We start from the raw sequence: 19951 nt of genomic DNA, 5'->3' as shown, positions 1-19951 counted from the left end.
CACAACCCTCTTTTCTCTTGCTTCCTCAACCACAGAAGTTGGAAACCCAAACATTCAACATTCTAGACTCCTCTATGAGGAACAGCCACGGGCCCAGTTCTAGCCAATAAGATGTAACCAAAGTCACTGGCTGGAACTTCTGGAAAAGTTTTAGTTTTTTTAAGGGACATAATTGGCTGGCATGTATTTTGTCCATGATAAACTAATTTTAAAAGATGAAACTATATGAGACAAGTAGGTTGAATGAAATTACAAAGAGGAGTGCATTAAAAAAAATACCAGCAGTAAAATCTCTTTAAGAATTAAAATGACAGCCTAAAAATCAAAAATAAATAGGCTTTTAAAAATATTAGTTTACTGCAGACAATTTATATTCTTCTTCTTTGTTTTAAAGGATGACTTCCACGCACATCTTCCAGCTTGTCCTCTGGAGGCTTCGGCACAGATGAAATTACCTAGTTTAAAAAAAAGAGAACCACCAACACTATAATTTTTATAGTACAAGAGTAATAAACCATTAGAATAGGTAGGATATACATCCAGTAGTTTAATCCTTGCCATCACATTTAAGGCAGTTAGCCCAAGTTCAAGGTGCAGCTTACAATCTAGGCACAGAGCAAAGTTTTCTGTCCAAACATTGCTGGGAGTAAAATTTCTAAAGCCATTTAACAAGAAAGAAATTTTGAGGGGAGAAAAGTAAACATATGCTCTACTTTAACATTCCTTTATAGATGTTATTTTATGATGAAGTCACTTGTAATTTTATAAATACAGATAGATACCCTGGTTATGCATAACTTGAAACACTGATAATATTTGATATATTTAGAGACATGGAGGCTCCAGTGGGGATGGGGGATGAAAAATTTAAAGAAATAAGCAGAAAATGCTAGAATCCTCAATTTCTTAGGGAACAATGAAATCAAATACATCAGAACAAGGTAGACAGTATAAGTTAAAGCACAGTAAGACAGTCTTCACTTAAAATGGAAAATTATTAGAAACTGTAGTAAACTGTATTTAGTGTTTCTCCTTTTTGTTGTTCTACTATTTCTATATCTAGGATTTGGACCTAACTTTTTTTTTCTTGAAAATACAGTCAGCTCTGGCTAAGATAGCTATGTATCTGTATCTAGGTCTCAGTTTAGTTGTATCTGAAGGAAGGGTGCCAGTACAAGCAAAAAAATTCTTAAAGAGGCTTAAGCATAAAAATTGTGTCCATGGATTTTTATTATTATAAAACAATTCCTGATCCTCAACTGGATAATAATTTTGAGGTTAAAAAAGGGTACATAAAAGAATCTACCTTAGCCTATCTTAATTACATTGTAAAATATATGTACAACTATGTGAGAAGCACTTTCTGAACCTGAGTTCAAGTATAAGAGAATGGTCTTTTTCCAGCAGATTATGATTTCTGAAAGGCTTGCCCCACGATAAGGTATTTTTCAAACGCTAACTCAAATGTTAACTTTCTTTTATTTGTGCTTAGAAAATGGAAAATGGTTATGTAAATAACATTAAAAAATTGCTACCTAAGTAGAACAATCTAGCTCTAAACTATTTAAGAAATTTAAAATTAAAATTCAGACCTTAAGGCCTAATCTTTAGAAATCTCACCTTCTTCTGTGGCTATCTGTATCAAAGAAGCAAAATAAGCATTTAAATTTTATGTGATTTTGAACTTGAGAGATAAATTGTAATAATTTCCCCTCAATGCAGTAGTTCTCTACGTTGGCTCATATTAGAACTATCTGGAGAGCTTTTAAAAAAGGGAGGGCCTGGGCTCCATTCTCACAGATTGATCTAACTGGCTAAAACTACTGCTTTTATATTTTCTACTTAGAGTGATATAAAATATGTTTAAAGCAAGGATTAAAGGTATCAAAGCAAATACATATCTGTGAGTCAAATTCAGTTATTGTACTTCAATAGAGAATTGTAGGAAACACATCTAAAAAGTAAAAATGAAAAAAACAAGAATGATAATACCGTAGTTCCCAGAAATAAGTCTACATTCAGTTGTTAGTCCTGTAACAAAATCGTCTCTTAAAACGTTTTTTTTTTTTTTTTAAATGATCTTACCTCTTTAAGTTTATTCCGAATTAAACTCGCTGTTGTATTCAACGAGTCATCGTGCATGTCCACTTTAGGAATGTCTGGTAACTGAGGGCCAATCATAACCTCATTACTACTTGTACTTGCTTCAAGAAGAGTTCCATGTTTACAATCATCTTCTCTTCTTCTTTTCCGCTCCTGCAGTTGTGTTGTCCTAGGCATAAATCTGTCAACTGCCTCTGAAGTAGTAATAGCCTTCTGTGCGCCAGGGAAGGCCAATGAATTTTTCAAACTTTTCATCTGCATTTTCTGCAGGGAGTCATAGTGGTTACAATGCTCCAGTGTTTCATCATGGTTTCTACCATCCTGAGAGGAGTTTGATGCTCTGTCCACATGTTCTCCTGATGAACATGTACATTTGGGGGAGAAATAGCACAAAGGCAACTCACAAGAATAAGGAAGACAAAGATCTGAGTTCCCAATAGATGTGTTCAAAGAGGCTGCAGGAAATCCAGAGGTCTTCGAATGGAAGTCCTGTCTAAAATCTTTTGTATCTGTATGCTTCTTTGTCATGTAATGATCTTTATATTAGAATTTAAAAGGTGAGAGAAAGGGAAACAGAAATGGTTCATTTATTGTTTTCATCATTCAGAAACATGTAATTTTATAAAAAGAAACATTATTTTAAGATGTTAATGAATGCTACCCTAAAAAATTTACTTCTTGAGTAGGGAATACATTCACATGGTTTAAAAGCTAAAAAGGATATCTGTCCAGTACGTCTTACCTTTCTTCCTCCCACTTACCCCTCTTTTTCTCCTGTAATTACCCATTTCTCTGAACCTTTCTGCTTTCCAGTTAACTCTAAATCTTGGGGAGTTTTTCCATGTCATTACATAGAAAACTTTTTATGGCTTCAAAGTATTTTACTATATGAATGTATCATGCTGCTTGGTTTGTATTTGTAGTTTTTAAAGGAGACAATACGCTGGGTCCATATTTTATCATTTCTTTGGTCACACATACAGGTTTTCCTGAAGCTAGTTATTTACACAGGTTAAAGTTCAGTGTTTACAACTGACCAGAGACTCCCAACAGCTCCTGCCAAAATTTCAGGTAAGTTTTCCACTTTATTTCTCTCTTCACACTGCCACATGCCCCTTACTCAATCAGCCATAAACTCATCATATTTGATAGCTGTCTGGACCCTGTCTTTGTCTTTTAACCAAAGGGTGGAAATTTGGTAATTTGAGCCTCTGGAACTATTCAGATTTCAGACCACACACATTATCTTAGTCCAATTCTGACTGCTCTAGTTCTACAATCCATGTGCCAGATCCTATGACTCCACTCCGTGCACTGGGAATTTGTGTCTAGGGCAACTTGGATGGGCATATTGGGCATCTGGCCAGCTGGTGTTCATCAAAAGTGGAACTCATTCACTTTTTGCAGTTGTAACTGGTCTGCACATCAGAGGTGTTTCTCACTACCTTTTGGTCAAAGCCTTAATTCCTCAGCACGGACACAGGCTTTTCAGGCTTTACTTCCTGTCTCCTTTTATCTCTCACCAAAGCTGTGTTGTGGTTATCATGTACTACTCACTGTTCCTTAAAATGCATGATGCTCATTTATTCCTCTGGCCCATCTTTCCATCTCTTCCTCTCCCCTTCTGAGTAATGTCTACTTACCCTTCAGAACTCAGCCACCTCTCTCATCCTTAGGAAGTCTTCCATGAAACAACACCTCTCCCTTCCCAGCCCACGTTACATAGCATTCTGTAAAGAACCCTGTAGTTTACAGATATTGAAAACTGTGATCCTTTACTTGTCTGTCTTCTCACTAGACTGGGAACTCCATGATGATAAACCTAGCAAAATGCCTGACACATAGGAGGTGTTTAGTAATAGGCTTTCCATACCTTTATTTTTAGTAGTTCTTGCTACATAAGCATTCCTCTCTTGTAATTTTTTTCTGGTTTCTTCAACTGTCTCAAATTCTGGAGCATAGCACACATGAAGCAATCCACCAAAGAAACTTTGTTCATCCATTTTTCTCTTGGCTATCCTAAACAGAAATACATATCATGGTTTACTAATCTAGATTTACTTAGGATGAAAGCTTAACTAGTATACGATACACTGATCTAAAGAGCAAAGTCCAGCTTTTGCTGTGTATATATATTCTATAGCTTGGGAATTAAGATGCTCTGCTTGTGGATGGTATTGACCCTACTGATCCACTGCATACTCTTTTAGAGCCTTTCCTCCCCTCTCCCAAGAGTCCTAATAGGTTTTAAGCTAAGTCATCTATACAAGCGAGATTCCCTTTAACCAATATAGGATCCAGCTGGTTGGTCTGAGGTACACAATCTGTGGTCATGAAATAGAGATTTTTCTCTGTGTTAAGTTAAATGGCCCTTGAGAGTTAGCTCATACCTAATTTAGCCTTTTCAGCACAATGTTTTCCTATAATGGGATTCACATGTAAGAAATTAGTTAAAAATATTGTTACTGTAAACCTTCAATAATGGAGGAAATACTGAATATGTAACAATCGGTGAGAAAATGAGAGGATGGTATTCATTCAACAAATACTTATTAAACATCTATGACTGGCCAGGAATTACTACAATAATTAAGTACTTCTGTGCCCAAGGAAAATGATAAGAAATATTCATTGAGATTTTACCACGTGACAGGCAGTGTCCTAAGTGCTTAAATGCTTCACTTGAATTAACACTTTACAACAATCTTATGATGAAACTAAGACCTGGGGAGATTTATAACTTGGCCATGCCCACATTGGTTTGTGGAGCTAGGATTCAAATCCAGATGTCACACTGCATGGTCTACTGTCCTAGGTGGTGTGGGAGATGTAAAAACTCCTTAGAATGAATGCACAATGAGAAATATGCTTCCCTCACCATGAGGAGCTGGCAAGTTGGTTAGAGCAGTGAGATTATACATAAGAGCAACCGGACAACAATACATGACCCCGTGTACCCAAGTGCTATTTGTAGCACAGAAAAGAAAATAAGAATTGTAATAGCCACGGAAGGATGGGTCTTGGAGTGTATTAGTGACAAGAATAGGAATCAACATAAAAAGAGATAAGGCATTTCACATTTCAGCCTTATTGGAGCAGAGAGTTTATGTTATATATAGAAGGATAGAAAAGATGGGGTAAATTCACATAGGTGCATAACAATAAGAAACTCAACAGCTAATTTTTTTTTAAAGATTTTTTTGATGTGAACCATTTTAGAAGTCTTTATTGAATTTGTTACGATATTGCTTCTGTTTTATGTTTTGGTTTTTTGGCTGCGAGGCATGTGGGATCTTAGCTCTCCGACCAGGGATCGAACCCGCACCCCCTGCACTGGAAGGCAAAGTCTTAATCACTGGACAGCCAGGGAAGTCCCTCAACGGCTAATGTTCATTGCATTCTGAACAGAAGGCATTTGCTAATCCCTTTACGTGGATTATCTCATTTCATCCTCACACAACTTCAATAAGTAGATCCTTTTACCATATGGATTTTACAGAATACGAAAACAGGTTTAATGGGGTTGAATAACTTGTCCAAGGTCACGATGTTAGTAAGCAGTGGAACCTGAAAACTTACTCCAAACCCAATCTTTAATCTACCACTCTACACGACAGAATATTGTTAAGTATGGGAATGACCTGATAGACAGAGTTTTGGTAAAGCTAACACTTAAGAAAACTGGAGAAAAATAATAACGGCCATGTTAGGTTATTGGGTAATTCAGGAATGAATGAGGGAGGCCAAAATGATACCAATGGGAATGGAGAAAATGAGACACTGCTTAACTTGCATATTACCTTGCACTTTGTAAATTAAGAAATTTAATAAGATAAACTTCTGTAAAGTCTTCTGCTGGGTATTCGTCTAGAGCATTATACTGTTCAATTGCACCATATAAAGCACATCGCTCAACTAATTCCTTCATCGCTCCCACTGCAGGAACTCCTTGTATTAGTAAGTACCGAGATTCCAAATTGACTGTGTATACCTAAAAGAAATGCAGACACATTAAATGTATTTCACAAATAAGCCTAAGACAAATCTGCTCCTATTAAAAAAAAAAAAAGTTGAAAACAAGAACTATTCTGTTCAGAGGGTCTGCAAAAAATAAAGAATCTAAAAATTTGCCCCTCTCTCTGCATAAAGAATTCACCCTACGTGTGAAGGCCTCTAGCTAAAGCACCTAATAGACTACCTTCAATCGACACGTTTTCCAGAAGTTGGCTCGGTAGATACGACAGGAAAGAGTTAACATAGTCATTGAGCCTTACAATGTGACAAGGACTAGTGTAAACGCGGATGATACAATGACTAAAACACAGCCCTGTTTTCACGGAGCTGAGGTTCTAACAGTTGACTAAAGAGGTCGCAATAATATCTGGTACCTGAGTACCAGCGTTCCTCACACTCATCTCCAGTGAATGGATGTGACCGCAGCCTTTCAAGATTTTATTTACGTAAGCTAGGCATGTGAAACTAGAGCTCACATAAAGTTACTGAGGATAGCGAATGAAGCCAAAATCACTTTACCTTGACAGCGCGAGGCCGTCGCCCCTCCCGATACTTGGCCCGCGAGTCGCACACAGCCTTTTGGACGTGGTGGTCGAATACGCCCCCAAGCTCCCCGCCACTCGACGCCATCTTGCCGGTTTGGGCCCTCGCAGAGACGACAACATCCGCCTCGTTGCCCTCTTGTGCATCCAATAAGAGAGAGGGAGGGGTCAAGGCGTGCCGAGATTGGCTGAAGAATCGACAGAGTCAGCCATCGTTTCCTGTGAGCGAGGATTTGGTAAACGAGGTGCCGCCCCCCTGCGGCGCGGCGGAGAGGCCCGGAGAGCCGGAGCAGGCTTCCATGCCCCCACCCGCTACAGATGCGCGGCAGGGCAGGGGGCGGGTCTAGGGGCGGGTCTAGGGGGCGGGGCCGATCGATTTTCTCCGGCTCCGACTTCCTCGGCCTGCCGGGTTAGCCCCGGTCGGCTAGGGTGTGCGGCCGCGGGAACAGCGCTTGCGGATGATGTGGGGCAGCGGTCGCCTGGCGGGTGTTGGGGGTGACGGGGCGGCCGTGACCGTGGCCTTCACCAACGCTCGCGACTGCTTCCTCCATTTGCCGCGGCGCCTCGTGGCCCAGCTGCATCTGCTGCAGGTAACGCGCCTGCCCCGGACGGGCTTCCCGGCCCCGAGTCGGGGCACCTGGTGGGCAGTCTGCGGTCGGCCGGGACCCAGGTCTATTAGGGGCGCAGCGGCCGCTCAGGCCTCTCCCGGCGGCGGGACGCGGGCTGCTTTCCCCGGGCCGCCGACCGGTTCAGAGGCCAGACTGTGGGCCGGTCTGGGCGGTCTTTGCAACCACACCACGTCTAGTGCAGCCCCGGGCCTTTGAGTTAACTTGCCGCATTCCAGGTCTTTTACTCGGTGAAACTGGGCTTTCAGACATCCTGATATTCTGCCACTGCGTTCAACTATTTCTCACTCCACGTTGGAAAAGCTTTTGAGAAGTCGGGTTTGTTTGTCTGTTTGGGTTTTGTTTTGTTTCATTTTTAAAGAGTTTTTCCTACCAATGATTTCCAGGTGCCTGCACGGCTGTGGCCTGGGCCTCCAGAAGAAGGGGCAGACTTGGTTTGTGGAGCCCCTGTAGGTTAACAGAGACTGAGCCCTGTGTCCCACCAGCGGGATAGGTTAATAAGATGAAGGTTCTTCCAGCGTCTCCGTTGCTCGGACCACCTCTGAGGTGTGCTGGGAATGTGCAGTGGAATTATGCATGCTTGGACGTATGTAGTTAGGATTACTTGAACCTCTGCTTTCAGTTGCTGTCTGAACATTGTGACTGTGGTAGTTCATAGCTCTAACCACATCCCTACTTTCATTATTTTAAAATAGAGGCACCTGGTCTACGAGTTTGAGTGCGCTTCTGGGGGCAAAAGGATAGAATATTCGAAATCTTTGAAAATCCTGGATGCCTAGTACCCCACTACTGGCTAATCCTTGCAGGAAATATTTAAGAGTTTGCAATAATTTCAAATGTCCCACCTTTCCATTTTAGTAACTACTTTTCTAGATTATATTTGCCCCGTCTTTCAAAGCATGTTAATTTCAACAGATCCTGCCATTATTTCTTTTACCATAAAGTAGGTAGTCTCTTGGCCCTGATGAGCTCCCTTCATGGCAGGAGATGAGTTAGTTATGTCACCAAATCCCAGGTAGATCCTGCCTGCCCTGTGCTCAGTCAGCTTTGATGGAAATTGTCCACAGTGCCTTCAAATCTCCACCTAATGAGTTTATAGGAAACACTCCCCACCTAATGAGTTTATAGGATTGCTTCCTTACAGTAGCTGTAAAATGTGGATGCTGTGTTACATTCATCACTATTTAGGAATTTAGTGGTCTTGATCTATTTTTAAAATTCTTGGCCTTCAATAAGTATTCATAAGAATTAATTCATAGATATATTTTTGAAACTTAAATCCCTTTAGCCTTGGAACAAACTGTTGTTTCTGTCCAGCCTATATCAGCAGAATAGGCCAACTTTTCTCCCCAATTAGAAAAGTAATACATGTTTTATAGGAAATTTGGGAAGCATGGAAAATTATAAACAAGAAAATAAAGTTACCCATAATCCCCAAACCTAAAGATAACTAATGTTAACAGTTTGAATCAAATCTTCTAGTTTTGTTTCTAATCTCTATTTTTAACAGAAATGGAGTCCTACACACACCCTTATATGTAGTTTTGTATCCTGATATTTTCCCTTAGTGTTATTATAAGTGTTTTATTTTGTTAAAAAGTAATTGTCACTTTTAGTGGCTAATTAGTATTCTGTCATAAGTTTGCCGTTATTTAATTGTTCACTGCGATGGAACGTTTATATTGTATTCAATTTTTAGACATTAAAAGTGATACTGTAATTATATTTTAATAAAAGTTAAAAATAACATATCTTTGTTGTATAATATATAATAAAACATTGTTTTATTTTCTGGTTATTTAGGATAGGCTTCCAGAATTATTGAGTTAGAGGGCATAGATAATTGTTAAAGTAGAAAGTCATGAGTTGGGAGTTAATAGATTGAATTACTTTACTTCAGCTGAAGCATTGAATACGTAATACAGATAATACTGTAATGGGTAAAGAGTCAGAATGATGATTTTCTGGCCTGTGTCAGATTTACCTTTTTTTCTTTCAGTTTTGAGATATAATTGGCATACAGCCCTGTGTAAATTTAAGGTGTACAGCATAATGATTTGACTTGCATGCATCATGAAATGATGACCATAGTTGGTTTAGTGATATCCATCATCTCATATAGATTAAAAATTATAGAAGTAGAAAAAAACGTTTTCCTTGTGATGAGAACTCAGTGTTTACTCTCAACAAGTTTCATATATATTAATGCAACAGTGTTAATTGTATTTATCATGTTGCAAAAGGCTTTAAAAATATGGATGTTCTGGTTCTTCCTCAGTCCTACTGAATCAGAATCTTGGGGAGTGGGCTTCAGGCATCTGTAGTTTTAGAAATAACTTAAGGCTACTTGGATGCACAAAAAGTTGAGACCCGCTGTTCTAGAATCATAGAATGTTGATGGTGAAAGAGACCTTAGGTATCTAGGTCATTTCTGTATTTTCATGCATGAGCAAACTGGCCAGTCCATTTCCCTGCAGTTAATTTGCCCTTGTCTGTAACTCACCTGCATCATCCACCCTCGCCTCCTCACTGTTTCTTCCATAACCCAGCTCCTTCCCACTTCTGTACTCTTACTCAAGCTATTCTTCTGCCCTAAAGCATTTTTCCTCATTCCATGCTTTTAAAAAAAGCATAATTCTACCTCCTCCACGTAGTTTCAGATTCTCTGTTGCCCACATTTGTCTCCTTTTCAAAACTTCACTGCAGTGTTTATGTGACACAGCTCACTTGTTATATTCTGTTCTGTGTTTTAAGTATTGTCTTCTTTTGTTTATCCAAGTCCTGTTTCAGGACTGGGTACCCAGAGGATGCTTTAACTCAGGATTTCTTCACCTTGGCACTACTGACATTTTAGGCTGGGAAATTTCCTGTTGTGGGGGACTGTCCTGGGTATTGTAGGATATTTAGCAGTATCTTTGGCCTCTACCCACTAGATGCCAGCAACACCCCGCCTCCCGGTTGTGACCAAAAATATCTGGAGACATTGCCAAATGTCTCCTGGGGGAGAAAATCACCCTCAGTTGAGAATCACTACTGTAGCTTAGTTACTTTGTCTGCATTACTGAAACAGGGGAGAGGATTCATATCCACACTGAGAGCAACCAAATGAACCTAAATCACCCTCCAGAAATAGCCATTTTGTCATTTCCTTTGTGTTACCCAGGCCTCGGACCTGGCGGATCCTAAGGCACTGCAACCTATGGTTTCACCCAGCAATTTCCTTCAAGTGATATGGATACCATGGGTTTGGGCAAAAGCAGGTCAGTCATTTGTTGATTAGATTGAACTCCTGGAAAAGGGGCTCCCTTCTCTCTAGGCTGTCCTTTTCTTCTCTCTACCTGAAGACCCAGGGGCTCTGTGGTCCAAGTGAATGATTTTTGACCTAAAAATGAACTCAGAACATTAGTCTGCAAAGTTTACTGAACCCAGCTGAACATATATTATGACTTTATGGGGCTGATTACTACCTTTTGACCAAATGAATAATTGAAGTATTTTTCATATTTAATGAAGTTGATTTTTCCCTTTTCCAGGGAGTTGGTGGGTTCTCCTTTTTGATATTTCAGGGCATATTTCATATTTCCTTATTTAACATCTGTGGTTTTAAAAGTTTCTTCATATGAAATAGGGGAATTGATCTGCATTATATGTCAATGACTGATGAAGAAAGTTTTTGGGGGATTGGTCACCTTGACTCTTATAATCTCAGCTCACATAGTTACAGCTGACCTAGTAACTTTGGACTTTGACTCCAAATCTGAGTTTCTCTCTACTGTATCACATTGTTCTCAGTGGAAAGATTTTGTCAGCCAGAGTGGTTGAACTGTCCTGTAAAGAATTGTAAGAAGGACTTCCCTGGTGGCGCAGTGGTTAAGAATCCGCCTGGCGATGCAGGGACACAGGTTCGAGCCCTGGTCCGGGAAGATCCCACATGCCACGGAGCAACTAAGCCCATGCGCCACTACTACTGAGCCTGCACTCTAGAGCCCATGAGCCACAACTACTGAAGCCTGTGTGCCACAGCTACTGAAGCCCGTGCGCCTAGGGCCTGTGCTCCGCAACAAGAGAAGCCACTGCAATGAGAAGCCCGCGCACCACAACGAAGAGTAGCCCCCGCTCACCACAACTAGAGAAAGCCCTCGCGCAGCAACAAAGACCCAATGCAGCCAAAAATAAATAAATTAAAAAGTATATAAATTTATTTTAAAAAAAAGGATTAGCCAGAAATAGACTAACATGGTTGATATTCACATGGGAATATCAGTAATTCCTTTTTTCCCTTCCAGGTTTATATGTTTCCCAAGGTTTCTTTAATAGGTTTGTAATTTTTAAATCATAGAAAACATTTTTTAATCCTTAAGCACAGACATACATATTTTATATAATTGCTCTTAAGAAGAATAAATTTTATATTTTGCTTTCTTTTACTTATGTTTCCATAGTTCAAGACTTTTAAAAATTATTATTTAAGAAGCTGCGTAATATAAAACTTCTGGAATGTACATAAGAAGCTATTAACAGTAATTACCTCTGGGAACAGGGACCAGCCCTCACATTTTATGCTTTTATACTTTTTGTGCTTTTACCATGTATTACTCTTCTAATAAATAAATACTATTACATTTTTATTGATTACATGTTTCAACTTATTGACTTATACTTTACTAAAATGGTAAATTTACAGCTTATTTAGTAATTTCCATATTGCTAGACATATAAGACAGTCCTAAGTTTTCACATAGAAAATACTGAAGAGATATGTTCTGGTGTAGTTTTTTTCTTCTTTGAATCATTAATTCTAAATAAGTAAGTAAGGTCAAAGGCTATTAAGTTCATTGGCTACCTGTTGCCATTGTAAATTCTGGAATGGTTGAATCAATTTATAATGCCATCATAAGAATATAAGAGTATTGGTTTCACCCATAGCATCACCATCATTGGGTACTGGAAAAGATTATAGCTTTTAAAATGCTCTGACAAATGTGGATATAACAGAGTGCTATCAGCTATTTATAGAACTCTTTTTGTATGTGTGGATTGCAATAATAGTTTATCTTTTATGTGAATCCAGAGAAGCATGTAAAAACTTTGAAAACTTTTCTCCCCCATTTCTTATTTTTTGAATAAATAGAATCAAGCTATAGAAGTAGCCTGGGGTCACGAGCCTGCATTCTTGAGCTGGGTGGAAGGCAGACATTTTAGTGATCAAGGTGAAAATGTGGCTGAAATTAGCAGACAAGTTGGTCAGAAACTTGGACTTTCAAATGGGGAACAGGTAAGCACAAAATGTGATGACAATGACTTTCTTCTGATGTCACGTAATACAGCAATAGAAATAAAAGTTCAGATATATTTTTTAAGGCGGTAAGACGACACCTAACTTGTGTGCTGCTATAACCAATCCAGGATGTTCAAGTTGACTGTAACTGTTGTTAAGTCACTATCTACCATATACTCTATTAAGTCATTATCTAGTAGTCTCCCATGGTCCCTAGTTGATTTTGTATTCTACTATTTTACTCACTTTCCAGGTTCCCTAATTTTGTTTTTGTGCAATTATTTTTGCTCTATGAGTTAATGAGTTTTACTTAATATTATTGAACTTCATTTTATTTGTTTCTGACAGATTTTCTAACCTTCTAGGGTCATACTTGATTTTTAAAGACCTGTCCTACAAAGAGGGTTGTTATTTTTCCAGTTTCGTCTCGCCTGTGAATTTCATGTGCTTAGATTGTAAACTCTAAAGCTTAAGGACTCATGTTTCTCTTCATTTTATCATATTCACCAGTTTATGGTTTTAACTATTTTAAACTGCAGAAGTAATACATATTCAGTACAAATGTTTTACAGTTGAAAGTAGAAAATGTTTTTCCGTTTCTCTAACCCCAGCCTCAGAATGATTGTGTACTGTGGGATCTCATTAGACCTTTAGGATTTAAAGAATGAGATCATACATATTTTCTGCAATTTTTTCCACCACAAACTATATCAGAGATCCTGTCCACATATTACAGACAATATACATTGAACATGTCTGTATATGTATGAAGTGAAATAAATATTAAAAATTGAATTGCCAAGTCTAGGGCACTGCACATTTAAAAATTTGATAGATGGGGCTAAATTGCTTTCTATTACCAGTTTCTCACAAGAATACTGAAGAATATCACATCTTTTTAACTTGTTTTGAACACAGACTAATTTTTTTCATGCATGTTTCTGATAATGAGAATAGGCCACTGATGAGAAATCCATAGGCCTAGCACTAGTCTTTTGCTTACCTTAAATTTTTGCTAGAATCTTAAAACTTTAGCAGCATAGTGACCTTAGAAATCACTAACTTTGGTGCCTTGCTCTGCAAACCTAGGGAGATGGACTATTTTGCCCAGGATTGCATAGCAAGCCTATAGATCTGCTCTCTTTGAGTATATGGCACTTCCCTATGGGAAGCATCAACTTCCTATTCCTGATCTTGATGTCTTTATCAGCACCTTGAACAGTCCTGCTTGTTTTTAATTCCCATTTGCTTCAAAGTGAACTTCTATCCGATTTTCTGCACATTCTCTGTATTGTTAACACCACCACTAAGGCACTGTCTCCCAAACAATCACTGATAGGAACAGAAAGTGGACTGGCTTGGCCAGGATGATAGCTTCTTGTTTTGTGCTTCCTCAGAGTCACCCCTTTCAAGTAGGGTATATGGGAGGTACTGAGGGAAATAACTGAGGAACAGATGAGGCACTTGGGGAAGTCTGCTCCAGTCCACAAAAGGCAGAGAAGGAGCATTTAATACTCGGTGCCTTTGGATTTTACTCCTCTAATCCCCAGAAATGCCCATAGAAGAGGAAAGAAAGTAAGAGGGTGAATTCCAAATTCTTTTTTTTTTTTTTTAATTTAGGGAAGGCTCTTTTATTTATTTATTTATTTTTATATTTATTTTTGGCTGTGTTGGGTCTTCGTTTCTGTGCGAGGGCTTCCTCTAGTTGCGGCAAGCGGGGGCCACTCTTCATCGCGGTGCACGGGCCTCTTCACTATCGCGGCCTCTCTTGTTGCGGAGCATAGGCTCCAGACGCGCAGGCTCAGTAGTTGTGGCTCACGGGCCCAGTTGCTCCGCGGCATGTGGGATCTTCCCAGACCAGGGCTCGAACCCGTGTCCCCTGCATTAGCAGGCAGATTCTCAACCACTGCGCCACCAGGGAAGCCCCCAAATCTTGAGAGACACTAGGATTTCCTGTGTATCTATAGACTAGAATGAGGGGATATTTGTTTTACTATACTTTTAGCTGTGCATGATTATGCTTCAAAATAATTGGTTCTGATCTCTATTTCAGTGTGTTTTTTACTTTTCCAGAAGCAGCATGGCTTGAAGTTAGTTATAAAACTAAATTGCAGAACTGCTAGAAATAATAGTATTTATATACAAGATCAAGCCATGACTTCATGACATCATTGTTTTTTCTTGCATTTTTAAACTTATATTTCTTTTCTTTAAATGGCTATCTTTATTTTATATTATTTTCTAAAACTTATATTGTGCTAGAATGTATTTTCCTTTATTTTATAATTAGTTGTGAAATAATTTTTTCTAAAATGCTGAGTATATCAGGCCTTAGGGCCTACCTAAGGACTACACACACACACACACACAAAATTAATTACATAGCTAAAGAGAGAACTTATTTTCTAGGGATATAAAAAAGGCTTTTAATAGTAGTTTTGTACTTTAATTTTTTCCAGGTGTTTCTCAAGCCTTGTTCCCATGTGGTGTCTTGTCAACAAGTTGAGGTGGAACCCCTCTCAGCAGATGATTGGGAGATACTGGTAAAGAAAACAAAATGAGAACTATCCCAGTTTAAGGTTAAACTATTTCAAAATATCAGTGTCTTTTTTTTTTTTAATTAAAGTATAGTTGATTTACAATCTTGTGCTAGTTTCTGCTGTACAGCAAAGCAATGCAGTTATACACATATATACATTCTTTTTTTGTGTTCTTTTCCATTACGGTTGATCCCAGCAGATTGGATATAGTCCCCTGTGCTATACAGTACAACCTTGTTGTTTATCCATTCTAAGTTTAATAGTTTGCATCTACCAACCCCAAACTCCCAGTCCATCCCTCTCCCTCCCCCTTCCCCCTTGGCAACCACAAGTCTATTCTCTGTGTCTGTGAGTCTGTTTCTATTTTGTAGATAGGTTCATTTGCACCATGTTTTAGATTCCACATAATAAGTGATATCATATGGTATTTGTCTTTCTCTTTCTGACTTACTTCACTTAGTATGATAATCTCTCGTTGCATCCATGTTGCTGCATGTGGCATTATTTTGTTCTTTTTTATGGCTGAGTAGTATTCCATTGTGTATATGTACCACATCTTCTTTATCAGTTCATCTGTCGATGGACATTTAGGTTGTTCCCATGTCCTGACTATAGTGAATAGTGCTGCTGTGAACATTGGGGTGCATGTATCTTTTTGAATTATAGTTTTGTCTGGGTATATGCCCAGGAGTGGGATGGCTTGATCACATGGTTCTATTTTTAGTTTTCTGAGGAATCTCCAGACTGTTTTCCATAGTGAGTGCACCAACTTACATTCCCACCAACAGTGTAGTGGGTTCCCTTTTCTCCACATCCTCTCCAGCATTTGTTATTTGTAGACTTTTTCATGACGGCCATTCTGACCAGTTAGAGGTGGTATACCTAATTGTAGTTTTGATTTGCATTTCTCTAATAATTAGTGATGTTGAGCATCTTTTCATGTGCCTACTGGCCATCTGTATGTCTTTGGAGAAATGTCTATTTAGGTCTTCTGCCTATTTTTCGGAGAGGTTTTTTATTTTTTTGTTGTTGCGTTGTATGAGCTATTTGTATATTTTGGAGATTAAGCCCTTGTCTGTTGCATCATTTGCAAATATTTTTTCCCATTCTGTAGGTTGTCTTTTCATTTTCTTTATGGTTTCTTTTGCTGTACAAAAGCATGTAAGTTTGATTAGGTCCCATTTGTTTATTTTTGTTTTTATTTCTATTGTCTTGGGAGACTGACCTAAGAAAACATTGATACAATTTAGTCAGATAATGTTTTGCCTATGCTCTCTTCTAGGAGTTTTATGGTGTCATGTTTAAGTCTTTAAGCAATTTTGAGTTTATTTTTGTGCATGGTGTGAGGGTGTGTTCTAAATTCATTGATTTACATGCAGCTGTCCAACTTTCCCAGCACCACTGACTAAAGAGACTGTCTTTTTCCCATTTTATATTCTTTCCTCCTTTGTCAAAGATTAATTGACCATAGGTGTGTGGGTTTATTTCTGGGCTCTCTATTCTGTTCCATTGATCTGTATGTCTGTTTTTATACCAATACCACGCTTTTGAATACTGTAGTTTTGTAGTATTGTCTGAAGTCTGGGAGAGTTATGCCTCCTGCTTTTTTTCTTTTTTACCCCCTCAGGATTGCGTTGGCAATTCTGGGTCTTTCATGGTTCCATATAAATTTTTGGATTATTTGTTCTAGTTCTGTGAAAAATGTCATGGGTAATTTGATAGGGATTGCATAAAGTCTGTTGCCTTATTGATTTTCTGACTGGAAGATCTGTCCATTGATGTGAGGGGGTGTTAAAGTCTCCTACTATTATTGTATTCCCATCAATTTCTCCCTTTATGTCTGTTAGAATTTATTTTATGTATTTGGTGCTCCTATACTGGGTGCATATATGCTGACAAGTGTAAAAATCCTCTTCTTGTTTTGATCCTTTTGTCATTATATTGTTTCCTTCTTTATCTTTCCTTATAGCCTTTGCTTTAACGTCTGTTTTGTCTGATATGAGTATTGTGACCCCCACTTTCTTTTCATTTCCTTTTGCACGAAATATCTTTTTCCATCCCCTTCACTTTCAATCTCTGTGTGTCCTTTGCCCTAAGGTGGGTCTTTTGTAGGCAGCATATTGTAGGCTCTTGTTTTTTAATCCAGTCTGCGACTCTGTGCCTTTTGATTGGAGCATTTCGTCCACTGACATTTAAGGTAATTAGTGATACATATGTTATTTATTGCCATATTAAACCTTGTTTTTCAGTTGATTCTTTGCTTCTTCTTCCTTTTTGTTTTTCCTTTTGTGGTTTGATGATTTCCTTTTATTTTATGTCTGTGTCCTTTTCTTTTTGTTTTTGTGAATCTATTGTATGTTTTTGATTTGTGGTTGCCCTGTTTTTCAAATATGTTAACCCCTTCCTATATCTGCTTGCTTAAGACTGATAGTCATATAGGCTCAAACACATTCTAAAAAAAAAAAAAAAAAGAATCTGTATTTTTGTTGATGTCCTTTTTTACATCTTCATGTTTATCCTTTTGCTGTCCCTTGTATTTATCATCACTTTCACAGACAGGGTTTTTTTTTTTTTTTTCTCTTTTTGATCTATATACTGGCTAATTTAAGTGGTTTATTTTCCAATCATGATTTCTTCCTTCCTATATCTTCTTCTTTTCTATTTAGAAAAGATCTTTTAATATTTCTTTTAGGATAGGTTTAGTATTGCTGTATTAGTTTAGTTTTTGCTTGTCTGAAAGATTCTTTATTTTTCTTTCTATTCTAAATGATAATCTTGCTGGGTAGGATATTCTAGATGGCAGATTTTTCCCTTTCAAGACTTTGAATATATTTTGCCACTCCTTTCTGGCCTGCAGTGTTTTTGTAGAGAAATCAGCTAATAGCCTTATGGAGGTTTCCTTGTAATTAACTCTTTGTTTTTCTCTTGCTGCCTTTAGAATCCTTTCTTCATCTTTAACTTTTGCCATTTTATTATAATATGTCTTGGTGTAGGTCTGTTTGGGTCCGTCTTGTTTCTCTGCTTCCTGTATTGGGGTATCTGTTTCCTTCTTTAGGTTTCAGAAGTTTTCAGCCATAATTTCTTCAAATACATTTTCAGTCCCCTTTTCTCTTTTCTTCTTCTGGAATCTCTATTATGCGTAGATTGAGATGCTTTATATTATAAGTCTCTAATATTGCTTTCATTTTTTTTCATTAGGCTGTCTGTCTGTTGTTTTAATTGGGTAATTTCCATTATTCTGTCTTCCAGATCACTTATTCTTTCTTCTGCATTATTCATTCTGCTATTCATTGCCTTTAGCTCAGCTTTTGTCTCGGCAAATGAATTTTCTAATTTGTCTTGGCTCCTCCTTATAGTTTCTATTTCCTTTTTACAGTAATCTGCATTTCTGTCTCTAGCCTTTCTTAATTCCTTCAGTATTTTCATTACTTCCTTTTGAAGTCGGTGTCTGTTAGACTGAAGAGGTCTGCTTCCTTGTTTATTCCTTCAAGGGAATTCTCTTGGTCTTTCAACTGGGAGCGTTTCCTCTGCTTCTTCATTTTGCTTATATTTCTCTTACTCTATGAGTTTAGGAGAAACACTTATCTACTCTAGTCTTGGAGGGCTATTTATATGCAGAAGCATCCCTGCATAGCTTGTGTGGGTTTAATATTTTTTTGGCATGAGGGCTGTTTTTGGTTTGGGTGCTTGCCGTCTCTTTCCTCAGCGTGCGCTGGCCATTATCCCCTTGATAGGGGGTGTGCAGGTGCGTGGCCCACGCACGCTCCCAGGAGGGGAGGGGTGGTGGTTGGTGCCCAGTCGTGGGACACTTGGTGGCGGCAGCGGTCTGCACCTGCCTCTGCAGACCAAGATGGCAGTGGCAGCTTGTACCCGCCCCCCGAGCTCACGTAGGCTGTACCCTGCTGCCTGAGAGTGCGCATATGGAGAAAGAAGCTCCAATGGTAGTCCTGCCCCTCTCCTTGCACGCCCCCCAACAATGGCGCCTTACCTCTCTGGCGGGCCCAGGCTTATTCCTGTACTCCTCGGTTGTGGTGCACCACACCCTAGCCCCCCTCAGGCTGTCTCCATGCAGCCAACCCCAGTCCTCTGCCTAGGTCTGACCTCCAAAGCCCAGGCCTCAGCACCCAGCCCCCATCTGCCCCAGCGGACAAGCATCTCAGGCTGGGGAGTTCTGGGCAGCGCACTGACCGTCTGTGCGGGAATCTCTCCGCTTTGCCTTCTGCAAACTGGTTGCTGCGCTCTCCTCTGTGGCTCTGAAGCTCCCCCTCTGTCCCAGCTGATCTCCCCACCAGTGAGGGGACTTCCCAGGGTGTGGAAACCTTTCCCAGTTCCCTCCCGAGAGTGCAGGTCCTGTCACAATTCCTTTCTCTCTTTTTTTTTTTTCTTTATTCTTTTGTCCTACACAGTTACTTGGAGATTTTCTTGCCCTTTTGGAAATCTGCGGTGTTCTGCCAGCGTTCACTAGATATTCTGTGAGAACCGTTCCACATGTTAGATGTATTTTTGATGTATTTGTGGGAGAAGGTGAGCTCCCTGTCCTACTCCTTCGCCATCTTGATCTGATCCTCTAACATATCAGTGTCTTTAGATTTCTCTTCTGTGACTGGCATTATATGTTCTGAGTTGGTTTGATTTATAAGAATGAGTTGAGATTTCCTTACTAGGCCTGGAATAGACAAAATGTAAAGTGAATTGATCTTTTTGTTTATTGGTTCTAGGAGCTGCATGCTGCTTCCCTTGAACAGCATCTTCTAGATCAAATTCGAATAGTTTTTCCAAAAGCCATTTTTCCTGTTTGGGTTGATCAGCAAACTTACATATTTATCCGGATTGGTAGGTGCCATTGTA

The 19951-nt window shown here is 39.0% G+C and overlaps 2 protein-coding genes across 6 annotated transcripts in view; one reads left to right on the top strand and one right to left on the bottom strand.

Moving 5' to 3' along the window:
• Positions 1–126: 126 nt before the first annotated feature.
• Positions 127–6930, bottom strand: RBM48 (RNA binding motif protein 48). 2 transcript variants are annotated; one of them, XM_036864415.1, is made up of 5 exons: positions 6637–6800; positions 5904–6094; positions 3977–4122; positions 2086–2639; positions 127–455 (listed from the first exon to the last, which is right to left on the bottom strand). In XM_036864415.1, exons 1-5 carry the CDS (start codon positions 6745–6747, stop codon positions 369–371), a joined length of 1089 nt encoding a protein of 362 aa, XP_036720310.1. In that variant the 5' UTR covers positions 6748–6800; the 3' UTR covers positions 127–368. The 2 variants fall into 2 exon arrangements, with proteins under 2 accessions (XP_036720310.1, XP_036720311.1); XM_036864416.1 differs by lacking the exon at positions 5904–6094 and having other exon boundaries at positions 6637–6930.
• Positions 6931–7009: 79 nt separating this feature from the next.
• The window catches only part of PEX1 (peroxisomal biogenesis factor 1), a 72361-nt gene continuing 59419 nt past the window's right edge, over positions 7010–19951 (top strand). For 2 of the 4 annotated variants that reach the window (XM_036864411.1, XM_036864412.1), the window contains exons 1-4: positions 7010–7249; positions 12417–12560; positions 15023–15106; positions 19822–19936. In XM_036864411.1, the coding sequence (XP_036720306.1) occupies positions 7118–7249; positions 12417–12560; positions 15023–15106; positions 19822–19936 (475 nt within the window). In that variant the 5' untranslated portion in view covers positions 7010–7117. The remainder of the gene's footprint in view (positions 7250–12416; positions 12561–15022; positions 15107–19821; positions 19937–19951) is intronic. The other 2 variants (XM_036864410.1, XM_036864413.1) reach the window with 2 other exon arrangements.

The sequence above is a fragment of the Balaenoptera musculus genome, chromosome 9 (genome assembly GCF_009873245.2).
Source record: "Balaenoptera musculus isolate JJ_BM4_2016_0621 chromosome 9, mBalMus1.pri.v3, whole genome shotgun sequence".
Taxonomy (NCBI): domain Eukaryota; kingdom Metazoa; phylum Chordata; class Mammalia; order Artiodactyla; family Balaenopteridae; genus Balaenoptera; species Balaenoptera musculus.
Note: the sequence above shows the minus strand (reverse complement) of the source record. Positions and strands in the feature narration are given on the sequence as shown.

Bases quoted from the DNA above. Each gene is read 5' to 3' on its own strand.
- RBM48 (XM_036864415.1), bottom strand. From the start codon at position 6,747: ATGGCGTCGAGTGGCGGGGAGCTTGGGGGCGTATTCGACCACCACGTC. The intron at 6,095-6,636 runs GTAAAGTGATTT...CATTTCTTTTAG, and splicing joins GACGGCCTCGCGCTGTCAAG to GTATACACAGTCAATTTGGA. The intron at 2,640-3,976 runs GTATGGAAAGCC...TCTAATATAAAG, and splicing joins AAGAACTACTAAAAATAAAG to ATCATTACATGACAAAGAAG.